This window comes from Pyrgilauda ruficollis, unplaced genomic scaffold (assembly GCF_017590135.1).
Source record: "Pyrgilauda ruficollis isolate IOZ18807 unplaced genomic scaffold, ASM1759013v1 scaffold10, whole genome shotgun sequence".
NCBI classification, from domain to species: Eukaryota; Metazoa; Chordata; class Aves; order Passeriformes; family Passeridae; genus Pyrgilauda; species Pyrgilauda ruficollis.
The window spans coordinates 4,786,567-4,800,965 of NW_024508101.1; the positions used below are offsets into that span (position 1 = coordinate 4,786,567).

Consider the following 14,399-nt stretch of genomic DNA (forward strand, 5'->3'; position numbering starts at 1 on the left):
TGATGTCTTCAAGCTGAATTTTCTGCCTTCAGGCTGAATTTTCTCACCTTTTGCAAAGTAACTGATGCCGCCTGATCATTTCTACAATAGAATTTGTCTAATGGAAAAAAGAACTTCGGGTTTCAGGCATTGCGTAAGATTACATCACCTAAATAAATATGCATTAGGAGGGCGGGGAATGTGTAGTAAGTAGGCGGGTTCATGTAAATTTTACTATATAATAGGTAGAACTCTTTACCCCTTTGGGGTGCTTGATTTGTGGAAACTTCCGCCTGTGCAGATTAAACAATGTCTCTTTTCTAAACCAGACTCTGTGTTTAGAGAGCTCCTAAAATGGGCAACAGGGTGACCATGCCTTTGGAGGGAAAGGTTGGTGCCAGCAGCTGTGGTGTTTTGACCCCAGCAGTCCATGTTGGAACACTTGTGTTTTCAGGCTTTCACACTTCAGCCACCATGGCTCGAGCGTCACACAGCACCCAGGGTTTGCTGCGCTACCCTGCATCAAAATCCTTCTCCAAATGTAAGCAGGCTGGCACTTGCTGCTCACAGCTCCATCCCTGAAGGATTTACATCCCTGAAGTTTGGGAGCCCAAGACTTGAGCACAGCCCAAGTTAGTCCTGCTCATCAGCTTCCTGGCCTACATTGTTATGGCTTATGGTGGTCCCTGTCCAGGGAATGCTGATAAGACAAAAGCCATTGTGGCAGGCAGCGACCAGCCCGGAGATCACATTTGGGTTTCAGCCTTCCTGAAGGCTTTAAGGCACCATGATCTCCACACTTTGTCCCTGAGGATGCCGTCCATGGCTCCCAGGAAGTTCTGAGTCCAGAGGAGGCCGGAGCAGCTCTGCTATGAGGAAAGGCTGAGGGAATTGGGATGGTTCAGCCTGGGGAAGAGGAGGCTCTGGCATGACCTAATTGTGGCCTTCCAGTACCTGAAGGGAGGCTTCAGGAAAGATGGAAGGAGACTATTTACATTGGCCTGGAGTGATAGGACAACAGGGAATGGCTTCAAACTGATGGACGGTGGGTTTAGATTAAATATTACGAAGAAATATTTCCCTGTGAGGGTGGTGAGGCCCTGGCACAGGTTGTCCAGACAAACTGCCCAGATGGTTGTCCCATCCCTGGGAGTGTTCAAGGCCAGGTGGGACGGGGCTTGGAGCGACCTGGGGTAGCGGAAAGTGTCCCTGCCATGGCAGGGGTGAAACTGGATGGGCTTTGAAGCCAGACCATTGGACTCTGTGACCACCAGAGAGACGGGGGCAGGGAGATCCCTCGGGTGCGGGCAGGCAGGACGGGAGGGAGCCTCTGTGTCAGGGATCGCGGTTGTCCGTGCCGGTTATCGCCACTATCGGCACTGTCACCACAGTCGCCGCTATCGCCGCCATCGCCGCCGCCCGGGCCGCGCTCAGCCCGCCGGGCCCGGGCCCGCCCCGCCGCTCGCGGGGCACTGTGGGAAGCAGAGGGAACTATGGCGGATGGTGAGGAACCGTAAGTGCCCTGTATGTGCGTGCTCGGCCGGCCCTGCCCCGGGCCCGGGGTCCCCTCTCCCTCCTCCCCGGTCTCTGTAGCGCGATACTGACCCTTCTTTTATTCTCTCTCTTTTAGGGAGAAGAAAAGAAGGAGGCTAGAGGAGCTGCTGGCGGATGGGTTAGTGCGGGGCTGCGGGCGAGCGGGGCAGGGGCAGCGCTTGCTGGGGCGGGGGTAGGTGAGGGCGAGCCGCAGCCCCGCAGGAGCTGAGGGCTGGGAGGAGGCGGCGGGGCCCGCGGGAGGCGCGGGCAGGGAGGAGGGAGCGCCAGGAGAGCTGCCGTAGGTGGGGCAGGGCCCTTGAGCAGCGAGGGCTGGGGGAGAGGAAGCCCCCGGGGAGAGGAGCGAGGGGCTGCCCCGGAGCGGGGTGCGAGTTGCGGGCTCGCAGCTTGGCATGGTGTGCTGAAGAGCTTGGTGACGAGAGGGGGGAAAGCTGCCTTGCCGGTCAGGGACCTGGGAGGGCCTCTAGGCTAGAAGCAGGTGACTTAAGTTTTTTGACTGAAAATTAAAAATTCAGACTGCAGAACAGTTGTCTCTGCACATTAAAACTCTTTCAAAAAATCTACTCGCCTGCCTTAAAGGCCGTGAAAACGAATGTTGAGAAATCTTTAACATCATCTGCTTCCATCCCTTAACTATTCCATTCCATGTGTGGCACTGGCAGTGCATGTGTGTCGGGATGGGGCCACAGCATTCCCGGGGCATGTGGGATGGGAGGGGTGCATGCCAAGTCCCCCAAAAGCATGGAGCTTTGGAGATGTGAAGGTGGCAGGGAAAAGTCTGAGCTTAAAGCGATATAAGGACTGTGGTGCTCTGATATTTCAAACAAAATTTAAAATGGAAATAACTCCATGAAATAAATCAGAATGTTGTTGAAATCTTATACTTGGTCATGCTGTAACAGCACAAAAAATAAACCTGAGAAACTTGAGAAAACTGTCTGTGAAATAAAACATAAAATCTCAGGTTGAGTTATGGATGTTTTTCAGATCTCCACAGTGTCCAACCCTCTGAAAAACGAACTGTAGTCTAATTGCAAAAGTGAAACTAGATCTTAGCATTTTTATCAATTAGGAAGGGAAATACACATCTAAACAGAATTGCACAACTAAACAGAAAAGGAGTGCTGCTGTTTAGTTACTGTTTATAGGGACTATATAAAAGAATAAAAAAAAATTGTTCTTAATGTCACCAAATACAGCTTCTACACTCTCTTCCAGTAATGCTAAAAACTGTAATATCCATAGAAGCAGCTTTTGTGATGACTCTTGACCCATTTTATTTGCTTAAGTCAGTGCTTAAACACCTCCTGAAATCTGTTGTACAGCAGACGAGGGGTTCTGCAGAGGGGGTGTTTTGTTTATTTGTACCATTCACCTTTATGTGAAATATTGTATTTTCACATTATTGTGAAAACTGGAGGAGATATGAAAGTGCATCTGGGGTTGAAAGAACCTTATGAATTCAAGTAATTTTTGTAGGTTTTACTTAACTGCTCATGTAGTGAGTAACTTCCCTCAACAGTTAATGAGGAGAGTTCAGTCTGCAATCAAATTTTCATAGGATCCTAGAATGGTTTGGGTTGGAAGGGTCCTTAAAGATCTTCCTCTTCCAACCCGCTGCCATGGGCAGGGACATCACAGGTGAATTATAATTTATTTCTGCAGTTCAGAGAAGTTTTTCCATGTCACTGAAAATTTTTTGCAAAATCATTGCCTGTAAGTTCAGTTACAATTGGCATACTGTGTTGTCCAAGTTCTGAATTCTGTGAAGATAAAGGAATTCACTCCAGATGTTTTCACCACACATACCTTTGATTTTGAGATGAGTTATGAGGAAGTTATAATAAATTCTAAACATTACCCAAGAGTTATTAGACAAGTGTTTTCATAGTGCTTCATAGGAGAAAGCAGGTAACACTTTATCAGTGGTGACACATCCTTTGCTACTCAGGATTGGCTTATTTTAACAAGCTTAGTTTTATATTAACGTAGAACATAATCATATTTATTGAGTAGAACTCGATTTATTTAATAGGGAAGGAGGTGTTGATCTTATAGTAGAACATTACTTGAGAGCTGATTTTGAACTATTCCAGTAAGTCTCTTAAACTTTTAAATCTATACTTTCGTACTATTAAAAGTGACCTGCAAAAAGAAAAAAGGGTATTGGAGTATTTAATGTAAAATTCTGCCTTGAAAATTTAAAGGAAGATAACTGCAAACATTCATTTTTTTCAAGTGAGACTGTTACTGCAGACAGGCTCAAGGATACCTGAAAAATGGGGCAGTTCTAATTCCATGGTACCACTTGAGGGTGAAGAACATTCAAGATTCATGTCTTTTAAAAATACTTGTCTAAATAAACTGCCCTGAAGATTCAGAGGATGATGTTGGGGCATGTTACTGTAATTTATTCAGAGCCTCACAATTGCAGTTGCAGACTGATAAGTCTGTCAAAAAAAGATACAAGACTTGACTGATGAAAAAATGATCACCCTCAAAATTGAAAGGAACAAGTTTTTTTTTTTTTTCAGTGTCTTCTTCAAATTTGAGGGAAACAAAAGTAGTAATACTGAGCCCTTTTTTGAACTGCAGGTCAACTTTTACTAGTAACAGTTAAATCAGTGGGTTTATTGAAATGCCTGGGTTGTTCTTCCCCTCTGTGCATATTTATATTACTGCTTTCTAGTTCCACAAATAAAACCCACTCATGCAAATGCTCATGTGCATAACTTGCAGTCATAAAGAATATGCAGATGCATTTGTATGAATGATCAATACTTTAGGTATTCTTTGCATAGAGAGTTGGAGGTGTGGTTTTTCCTGTCTGATGTTGCAGCTGAATTTACTGTGTTCTGTGCAGAATGGCTGTTGATGGTGGGTGTGGGGACTCTGCAGACTGGGAAGGTCGCTGGAACCATGTTAAGAAGTTCCTGGAGCGATCAGGACCATTCACACATCCCGATTTCGAGCCAGGCACTCAAGTGAGAAAGACTTAATTTCAATCAAATATCTGTAGAGTGTGTTGCAAGTTAATGTCAACAGGTTCATTAATTGACCACCAGCAATGTGTGAGTACTGAAGCTGCATGAAAAGCTTGTGTTTTAATCAGTTGAACATTAGGAGAACATGTTGTGTTCTTTTTATAAGTTTGTATTTTTAAGTTGTACACTGTCAACTTCAAGCTTGCTGTCATCATGTATAAATATAAAGCAATGTATGAATTATGCTGTTTTTGAGTTTTACATGGAAAAATAGTAGCATTTAAATCTCCATTTTAAAGTAATTTGATACAATGAGGAATTTATTGTACTTAAAGAAGAAATTAGTGTTAATATGAATACTTTGAGAACAGGATAAGGTGTATAGTAGGGTAGGCTGTTTTAAATATTTATTCTGCTTTTCTTCTTTTGTTGAATATTTTGTTTCAGAGCTTTTGGTTGAAAGTATTTTCCTGTTAGCTTTTTAATGTACTGTTCCATTATTTACTAGTTGGAGATGGGTGAAGTAGAACAATTCACAGAAAGCAGTTACATACTTAACAGTTTCAATTTTTTTCTGTCCAGCAATGTTGTCTATCTGTTTAGATTTATTTTGTATAATATATATGTGAAATATCTGAAGAAGGAAAGCATTATCACCTTAAACCAAATAATAATAAGAGTGGACCTGGCTTTTTTCATGGTCAAAAGTAATATAAAAGTAATATACTGATATCAGCAAAGGTCTTGATTGTCTCTAAATGGGGATAGGAACTGCATGAACTTAACAACTGATTAAAGTCCAATATGTAATTACTCCTGCAAATGGAAAGCTGCTTTATCTGTAACTCACTAGGCACTGAAAAGTTGTGGTAACTTGTTTGTAAGGGTTGTGAAACAAAGCACAAATTGTATTAATTTTTTGCTTTATGTTTTCTGCAGGCTCTTGATTTTTTGTTAAGCACATGTAAAGTGCTAGTTATTGGAGCAGGAGGATTAGGATGTGAACTCCTGAAAAACCTGGTAATTACTGTGTTTTAACCCTTTTCTTCTTAGAATATTCTCTGTTTATTTTTCTTTGTTTCTTTGACAAAACTGTCTTTTTTAATTAGCTAATTTTGGACTTCAGGTTGTATATAGCTTCTACAATTTTAGGTTTTAATCAACATATGTAAAATACATGTTGGTACAGACAATAAAGATGAAGAATGCACTGGAAAGGTGGTATTTTCATATGTTGCATCTTATTTATTCAGCTATCTCAAAGCTTGTCTTGAGGTACAACAGGTTGCTTTGTATGAAGAGCAGCCAAAATTTTATGTGCAGCCTTATATCCAGTCTGATATTGGTGATTTTCCCTAATTGCCAGATCTAGGGAAGTGAAGTCAACTAAGGACAAATCATGCTCATAATGCTACAAAGTGTTGTTTGAAATGAAAGTTTAATTACCCTGTTACTGTGGTTTTTATCCCACAAGCCCTCAGTGTATCAGTATGATCCCATTTGAGTTTGCTAGTTTGGACCATTACTCTACTTCCCCATGTTTCTATTTAAGAACAAGGATTTCTGTGTATCTCTTTTTATGCATGGGATAGCTCTGTTTGTTCAGAAAATGTAAAGGGAAAAGTTTCAAAGTCTTTACATTTAAAAAGATGAAGTCTTAAAGGGAAATTTAAGTAATATTTTCTATATGATTGAAATTTTTCAGTCACTTCAGACCATCACAGCTCACTTCTTTTCTCTAAACCCCATGTTTTACAGCATTTATTTCCCTTTAACTGCAGTTGACATCGTTTCTGTGTGTGTGAGTGATGTTACTACTTTACCAGATCAGACCCACAATACAATTTTAAGGCATTTTTACTGTGAAATTATTAGCTAGATGTAGTGATGGCCTGCATGCAAATGGAAACGAGGCAGAGCTTCTGTCAGAGGTTCAGTGTGTTCTTAGATAGGGAGGTGATTTCTGTGTTTGCCATCTCCTTCAGCACTGAATGCCATGAGGGATGCTGCCTTGTTTTGAACTGTGATCTCTGGGTCGATATGCCAGACTCATTTATGCCATTTATGTGAAATGGTTAATGTCCCAAACCTCAACAGCAATTTTAAAAAAGCCTTTTAAAGGAAATAAACTTAGTTTTTCCTATTCCTACCAGGCATGGAAGTGCTTATGGTATTTGTTTAAATTCTGTGCTTTTTTCCCCCAATGGACTCTTGATTTACTCCAGCCATGAAGGAATACTGCAGTTTCCCCTTGTAGATCAGCCTGCTGTTGGCTTCCCTGTGCTAGCATTAAGTAGGCCAAAGCAATACTGCCTTCAGGAGAGCATTGTCTTTCACTGTTGGAATGATTTTAATTCCATCTCTCTGAATATCAGCATTAGCAGCCCAACAAAACCCTTTGAACAAAGAATGACCATGTACCTGTCTGCACAGGCAGTGAGGAGCAAATACATTTGTTCCTCCCAAGGTTGCTGTTTTGGCATGTGGAGTGAATTCTGGAGCTTTGGGAGCATTTGATTTCCTGTTTAATGAAGCTGTCCTTCTCTTTTCCCAGGCACTGTCTGGCTTCAGACAGATCCATGTCATTGACATGGATACTATAGATGTTTCTAACCTTAATCGACAGTTTTTGTTTCGGTGAGTGATATTTTACATTTTCACAGTTTAACTTCTGTTTTTTTTAAAATGTACCTAAATAAAACATGTTAATATATTCATTATTTTGGTTGGACAAGAGGTCATTAAAGATGGACCTTCATGTCACAATAGAACTCAGAATTAACTAAAAATTGCATGTGATTTCTTCTTATTTTGGGCTCTGTGGCATGAAGAAAATCAACCTATGTTCCTTGCCATTCCAGTACAGCTAATGGAAAAGGTGACACCAAGGAATAAATGCACACGGATTGAGATCTCAGATTTTCTGGTACCTTTTTCACCCAAGTACACTGAACAATCATTGTATGCTTTTGGTGCTGATAACCGTAGATAAATTCTACAACTCTCACATCTCATGCTTTACATGGATCATGGAATGGTTTGGGTTGGATACCTTAACATTACCCAATTAAATAAAAATAAAGTAACAATTAGCCACTTAATTCAGTATTGTAATGCATAGAGATTGGAAAGACAAAATCTGCTAGAATAAAGCTTTTGGAATTGCTTGGTTTTTTCCCAGAGCGAAGGATGTGGGGCGACCAAAAGCAGAAGTTGCAGCAGAATTCCTGAACAGTCGCATTCCGAACTGTGCTGTGGTACCGTATCCTTTCACAGAGAAGCCTGAAGGCTTCTATATCCTAGAAAACTGTGGGTGGTAAGAGTATCCAAAGTATTCTGCTGCCATCCTGTTTCTCATACAATAAAGAACACGTTCATTCAGCTGGTGAGTTGAGAATTCTTTCTCTGTGCTATTAACATACAGGGAATCTGCATGGGAAAGGCTCAGAAATTATTTGGTATTTTTCCACTGAGTCTTTTTATTCAGGTGCAATATTGTAATTTTCACTGAGATATTGGAATTATTCACCAGAGAGTTGTGAGTAAGCACTGGTAGGAGGCATTAGTTTACAAACATAGAGCAGCACTTACTGATAAAGGACTTTGTGAGAGCTCATATTTTGAGCTTCCTAAATATTTCACCTGCTGAACTTTGCTGTCTAGGACTATTCCATTGTGCTCTTTGATGGTTTTGTGAGATGTTACAGCTTCAGCTGTGGGAATTTAATCTCAGATCACATCGTTTTTTAGGTGTTGTGTAGAATTAGAGTAATAAATTAGATAATATTTTAGCTTTAGGTTAGCAAATAGAAAACAATTAACTTAACTATAAATGTATTCCTTTACTGGGCCTGCATTCAGATATTTTAAAAAGATTCAAGACATGGATGAAAGCTTCTATCGACGTAAGTGGCATTTGTTCTCCTGACAAACACCCACTGGTGCTTTAGGGGACCCTTGCAGATGTTGCTGCTCACTGCTTTTCCTGGTAGTTTGCTTGCTCATTATTTTAGTCTTCCACAGTATTCTGGAAGTAGAAGTAACATGTAGACAAAATTTAAATACACCTGTGATGCAGGTAGTCTAGAGGAGATAGCTAAGCTGCTGTCAGTGTCCCTGTTATGGACAGAATACTTTGCTTGTCTTAGGAAGTCTGCATTAGTGTAGATTTTGAATAATGTTTTTTTCTCCCTAGAGTTTCATATTATTGTTTGTGGGCTGGACTCTATAATTGCAAGAAGATGGATAAATGGCATGCTGGTAAAGTTTTCAATCTTCTTAATGCCTGATGATTGCTTGTGTTTAGATGACTAAAATTAGACATACTTGTGTAGAATGTGTCATGAAGATGAATGAGGGCTGTTGAAACAGCTTTCTGTACACCTATTTCTGTTTTCTTTCTGTGAGCAGGATGAAATGCAGGCTCTCTTACTTGCCCTTTTCTTGAGAAGTGTTAGCCAACATTTGTGCAGTGCCCTGCAGGGATGATTTCAGTTAGGTTACATTGCTTGTGGCCTTCTGCAGTCATCTTTTAAAAATCAAGAAAGAAAGCTCCAGAGCTGCTCTGGATGCTCCCATTGTGAATGTTTTCTTCATTGCCCAAACAGTATTTATTATGCTGCAACTTGTAAACGCCATTATTTGGAGCTGCACTGTTACAGAATTCAGTGACCAGAAAGATGGTAATTTTATAATTGTGAATTTGTTGGTAAAACAATGATCTGGAGTATCTACCTGTGCTAAAATAAAAAAGAAAAGACGAAAGAAAAAAAGAAAATCAAGAATCAAACCTTCAACCATTTGTTCTGATGAACTATAAGAACATAGATAGCAAATAATAGCATTTATGAGGGGAGTAAGGGGAGAAGGTAGAGGGTGAAGATGGTTGATAAAGGCTTGTGCACTGACAAATAGGTAGTGTTTTATTACCCTTAAAATAACCTGTACATTAAGCACTCAGTAGTTGGATGTACCTTTAAGAATAAAATTTTAGTTTTTTTTTTCTTCCTGCATCTTGTTTAAAAACCCAAACCAAACAAAAGCCAACCCCCCACCCCCTTTATTTGTTAGATGTCATTTTTGCATTATGAAGATGGTGTCCTGGACCCGAGTTCCATCATACCTCTGATAGATGGAGGGACAGAAGGTTTCAAAGGCAATGTCCGTGTGATTATTCCTGGTATGACAGCGTGTGTTGAATGCACGCTTGCACTTTACCCACCACAGGTAATTCCCCCAGTGAAATTGCCATTTTTCATATTCCTTTGCTTTGCTGGTTTCTTTTCTTAGTACTACATCTAATGTCTCGTGGTTTCTTCTGGTTTTCCTCCCCTGCCCAACCAGGTCAATTTTCCCATGTGCACCATAGCATCCATGCCCAGACTGCCAGAGCATTGCATTGAGTATGTCAGGATATTGCAGTGGCCAAAGGAGCAGCCTTTTGGAGGTAATTAATGTATTGTAATGGTGCTAAAGGAACATTTCTCCTTTAATTAACTTGAGTGGGATGTATACTTTTAATAAAACAATCCTGCCTCGTAACCTTGTGTGGTTCATTTTCATATTGAATCTAAACCTCCTCTGAGCTGGAGATGGATTTTCTCTTCTTGAACTCACTCTCCAGTTCCATATTTGCTCATGTTTCTCACACTGCAGTGTCTTTCCTGAATTAAAATGTAACCTGTAACAGCTCTATAAATTCTGCAGTGATGATAGTTTATGTATAGGATGTGTTTAAACTAAAGATATTTGTAAAAATAATATTTTTGTTCTTTAAAATGTCAAGTTTCAAAAGCTTTATGGGGTATTCATTAAAAATTAAACCAGGGATTTTTTTAGACAAGAAAGAATGCTGTGTTTCAGAAGAACTTTTATAATTGCAATTTATCTGTAAATTCTCTACTGTAGAAGGTATTGCATTGGATGGAGATGACCCTGAACATATACAGTGGATTTATCAGAAGTCTTTAGAAAGAGCATCACAATTCAATATTAAAGGTGTTACCTACAGACTCACCCAAGGTAAGGGATGGCATTTCACCAAGTGGTGGCATTTGCATCTAGGCTGGATTGGCATTCTTTGTATTTGTTATGACTAAGCTGGCAGCTGTGCTGGGATAGTTCTCCTCACCCTTAAAACAGAAACAAGCAGCTTGTTTCCTGTGCCAGCACAAATATTTTTATGACAAATCAGATGTTCAGGCATTCATGATGAATCAGAGGAACTTATCTGGGATAAAACTGAACATTCTTTTTCCTATTTTATTTTTAACTTGGAGCAACTCCACAGTTTACATTACATGGTGACCACTCTTGCTGGGTCAAAGAGTAGAAACAAAAGGACTTGATTGTCTTTTTTAGCAACATTTTGTGCCAGTTCAGACTGGTTAAGTCTATAGCATCTGTTCCTGTCTGCTGTCCCTGCCTCTGTTCACATGCTAGTGCAGTATGCTGACACTCATTTAATCAGCATTTCAAACACTATCCAAATAGAAAACTCAACCTTCTTTCCTTTGTTCATTTCCCCAGTTTAACAGGAAAAGAACAGAGTTTTAATTTCCCCATACTAAATAGAGAATTCTTGCTTTCAGAGTTTGTTCAGTAGTTCTCTTTGTTTGATACCTGCTTTTTTTCAATGTGCTTTATCCATTCCTAAAATAAAAAGTGCCCAAGTACTGCAGCAGCATGCATTATACCTGTTTGTTACAGAAATTCCTGGACACTTGAAAGTACCTTAGGACCCACCCTCTGAAATTATTCTGTCTAAAAGTAGCCTCTCAATAGAGTTTCTTAGAAAACAAAGAGCTGTATGTTTTGTTTTTACAGGGGTGGTTAAACGAATTATTCCAGCAGTAGCTTCTACAAATGCAGTAATTGCAGGTATGCTGTAAGAACTCATTTTACTTCTACTTTACTGACTTGAGAGTTTTGTGGGACAACAATTTGGAATTGAGAACCTGGAGAGGATAATAGTAAATTTTAAATGTGTCTGGTCTGTTCTTACAGTCTTATTTCTGTTTTCCATAGAGAAACTGTATGTGACTGGATAAATGTTATGACTCTGGGAGACAGCAAAAGCATTTAAGACTGGGGAGAAAAACTGAAAAACACAGTGCATAGGCTTGGCATAGTCTCTGATTAGTGCCAAATCTGTGGTGTTAATGCACAGAACTACCAGCTACCTTCAGATGTTTCTTTTTCTCTTCATAGACTGTTATACTTGATTGTTTTTATCACTTTTTGTACAACTTTGTGATGTCTCCATATCTGCTAGAGCCAGGTGAAGAAACTCTTTTTTCTCATTCCAGCTGTTTGCGCGACGGAAGTTTTTAAGATAGCCACAAGGTATTTAATTTCTTATTAATTACAAACATCATTTCCAGCAGAATGCCATGTATCAACACTGACATATTTATCATTACAGTGCATATGTTCCTCTTAACAACTATTTGGTGTTCAATGATGTGGATGGATTATATACATACAGTTTTGAAGCTGAAAGAAAGGTTAGTGCCATTAAAGACTTGAAGGGTTGTTTCCTTGATTTGTATTTATGCACTTTGTGTGTATTCCTGAACCTCAGTATTGAATCAATTGGCCCCTGGCACTGAATGATAATATTTCTGAAGTTTTAAAAGTGGAAACTAGATATAGTGGTCTGCTATTTCTGCAAAGTAGAGCTACAAAACAAGATCCTCAAACCTAAGGTGACTCATGGGCAGATCTTCTCAAAAAGACGTTATGGCAAAAACTGATCTGAAAGTTTGTAGTATTGGATTTTATGTCAGATGAAACTTGTCATTCATAAATACTTAGGTGCTGTTGGGAGCCAATCAGTGACAGACTTCAGAAGGAAATGGGTTTTGTCATTAATATTTCCAGCTATTAATATATCTAGAGCTAAAATATCAAAAAAAAAAGCACACACAAACACTTTTGAGACCTTACTAGCAGTATTTCTAAAATCACCTTTAACATAATGTGTATTCTTGTGCTGTTTTGTGGTAGGAGAACTGTCCAGCCTGCAGCCAGCTTCCCCAAAACATAGAGATTTCCCCATCAGCTAAATTGCAGGAGATCCTGGATTACTTAACAAATAATGCTTCATTGTAAGTTGCAACCATTCTGAGTAATTTGATAATTTGTTGGTTTATTGCTTATAAAAGGTAATTTTAAAATGTATTTTTAACCTGATTGCCTGGTTTTGTTTTGTTTGTTTGTTTGTTTTTAAATGTTTTATATATAGGCAGATGAAATCTCCTGCAATCACAGCAACGATGTATGGGGGAAATAAAACACTTTATTTACAGGTAATCTGAACATACATAATTGACTTTGTTATTCTGAATTTACTTAAATTTACTGAATTAAAAAAAAAAAAACCAAACTTGGTTTTTTTTTTGTTTTTTTTTTTTAATTTGCAGACAGTAGCTTCAATTGAAGAACGAACAAGGCCAAATCTTTCCAAGACACTAAAAGGTATCATGGGGCTGTCAGGTGTTGATTTTCAAGTTAGAGAAAGTCAGTTTCACCCCTCTGTGTGGATATTTAGCCTTATCTTGCATTATGCAGTAGAATTTGCTTCACTGTCCTTTTACATTCAATACACATTCAATTTTAGTTTCACATTTCTCAGGTATATTAATTGTTTAAAGGTGAAGTGCAGGCAGATGCACAGAACATTGCAACAAAGCAACCAAATAACTGCTGTAACCTACACACTCTCCAGTACAGTTTTATATATATTTCTCAACAAGTTCTGTTTCCTGGTTAAATTAGATTAATATTAACTTAGCCAGTGAGCTGTTTGCAGCTTTTTTTAATCACATTTACAGTTTGTGGGGATAGCATTTCTAATTTTTTTTTGGCTTCTTGGAAAGGCAAAGCACATGGGTTTAATTAAATTAATTAAGTTTTTCTTTCTGTTTCAGAACTGGGGCTTGTGGATGGCCAGGAACTTGCAGTTGCTGATGTTACTACACCACAGACTATGTTGTTCAAACTTCACTTTACCACTTAATTTATTCATAAGTAAAGTGCAAATACAGCAAGAGAAATCTGTGCCCACCTTATAAAACAAACATACTCTGTGGGTGTTAAGGCAGCCTGAAATGTTCCTGTTAGTGCCAGCATGGTTGAAGGTTAGGAAATCTAAATGAATCACCATATTTCAGAATTGTACGTAGAAGCCAATATTTGGTGGATTATATTTGTATAAATGCTTATTCATGTACAGACCTCTGATGTATAGATACACTTTTCCCAGGTTTTGTTGTCAAAATGTTCATGCTAATGTACTTTCAAACACATGGAACTTTAAGGTGGCCAAAAGTCTTGTTTTCAATGTGTGCACACATATATGCAAAGAAAAGATGTTTTTAAAAGGAACCACAGCAATCTGGTTGTAAGTTGTAGCACTCCTGAGACTTACTGAGTCACCTTAAACCAAAGGAGGCAGTAGATTAAAATGAGGATTTTCCTCTTACTTGGTATTGATTTGATCAATTTTATGAAAGGTGTTAAATATGGAAGAGATGGCTTTGTTTCAAGAAACACAAAAGGAGAAAATTATCAACTATACATGAAAATACAGATGTGTCTCCTCACTGTCCCCAAGCAGCCGCCATGCACAGCATTGCAAAATTATGTTCAAATATCATTGGTGCTGTTAAGGTATTTATTAATAAAAAAATCAGAAAGACACCTGAGCTTGTGGCTTTTCTGTGGGCATTCATTTATAACCTCCATATATGATGCCTCCACAAATCTGGGGCATCATTTGGCTGCTTTAGTCAGAGACTTAAGGAGTGCCAGTGAATTCTAGTCTGGTATGTTAGCTGTGTTTGAAGTTGACAGTTTTTTAACCATGAACTGCATAGTTTAAAA

At 39.2% G+C, this 14,399-nt stretch overlaps 1 protein-coding gene across 3 annotated transcripts; it reads left to right on the plus strand.

The window, feature by feature from the left end:
• The first annotated feature begins 1,430 nt into the window (after positions 1-1,430).
• Positions 1,431-14,214, plus strand: UBA3 (ubiquitin like modifier activating enzyme 3). Of its 3 annotated transcripts, none has more exons than XM_041464098.1 (18): positions 1,431-1,503; positions 1,610-1,651; positions 4,394-4,514; positions 5,454-5,534; positions 7,069-7,151; positions 7,696-7,776; positions 8,376-8,419; positions 8,710-8,774; positions 9,585-9,740; positions 9,858-9,960; positions 10,422-10,535; positions 11,340-11,393; positions 11,822-11,858; positions 11,938-12,019; positions 12,522-12,622; positions 12,760-12,823; positions 12,938-12,992; positions 13,445-14,214. In XM_041464098.1, the coding sequence occupies exons 3-18, from the start codon at positions 4,395-4,397 to the stop codon at positions 13,531-13,533; spliced, it is 1,329 nt and encodes a 442-aa protein (XP_041320032.1). In that variant the 5' UTR covers positions 1,431-1,503; positions 1,610-1,651; position 4,394; the 3' UTR covers positions 13,534-14,214. The 3 variants fall into 3 exon arrangements, with proteins under 3 accessions (XP_041320032.1, XP_041320016.1, XP_041320023.1); XM_041464082.1 differs by having other exon boundaries at positions 1,444-1,492; XM_041464089.1 differs by lacking the exon at positions 1,610-1,651 and having other exon boundaries at positions 1,452-1,492.
• The last annotated feature ends 185 nt before the right edge of the window (positions 14,215-14,399 follow it).

What these genes read in the sequence shown, in the direction of transcription:
- UBA3 (XM_041464082.1), top strand. Translation starts at nt 1,473, where the DNA reads ATGGCGGATGGTGAGGAACC. An exon ending in GAGGAGCTGCTGGCGGATGG is followed by an intron (nt 1,652 to 4,393) that starts GTTAGTGCGGGG and finishes TGTTCTGTGCAG; the next exon opens with AATGGCTGTTGATGGTGGGT. An exon ending in TACAAATGCAGTAATTGCAG is followed by an intron (nt 11,394 to 11,821) that starts GTATGCTGTAAG and finishes TTCTCATTCCAG; the next exon opens with CTGTTTGCGCGACGGAAGTT.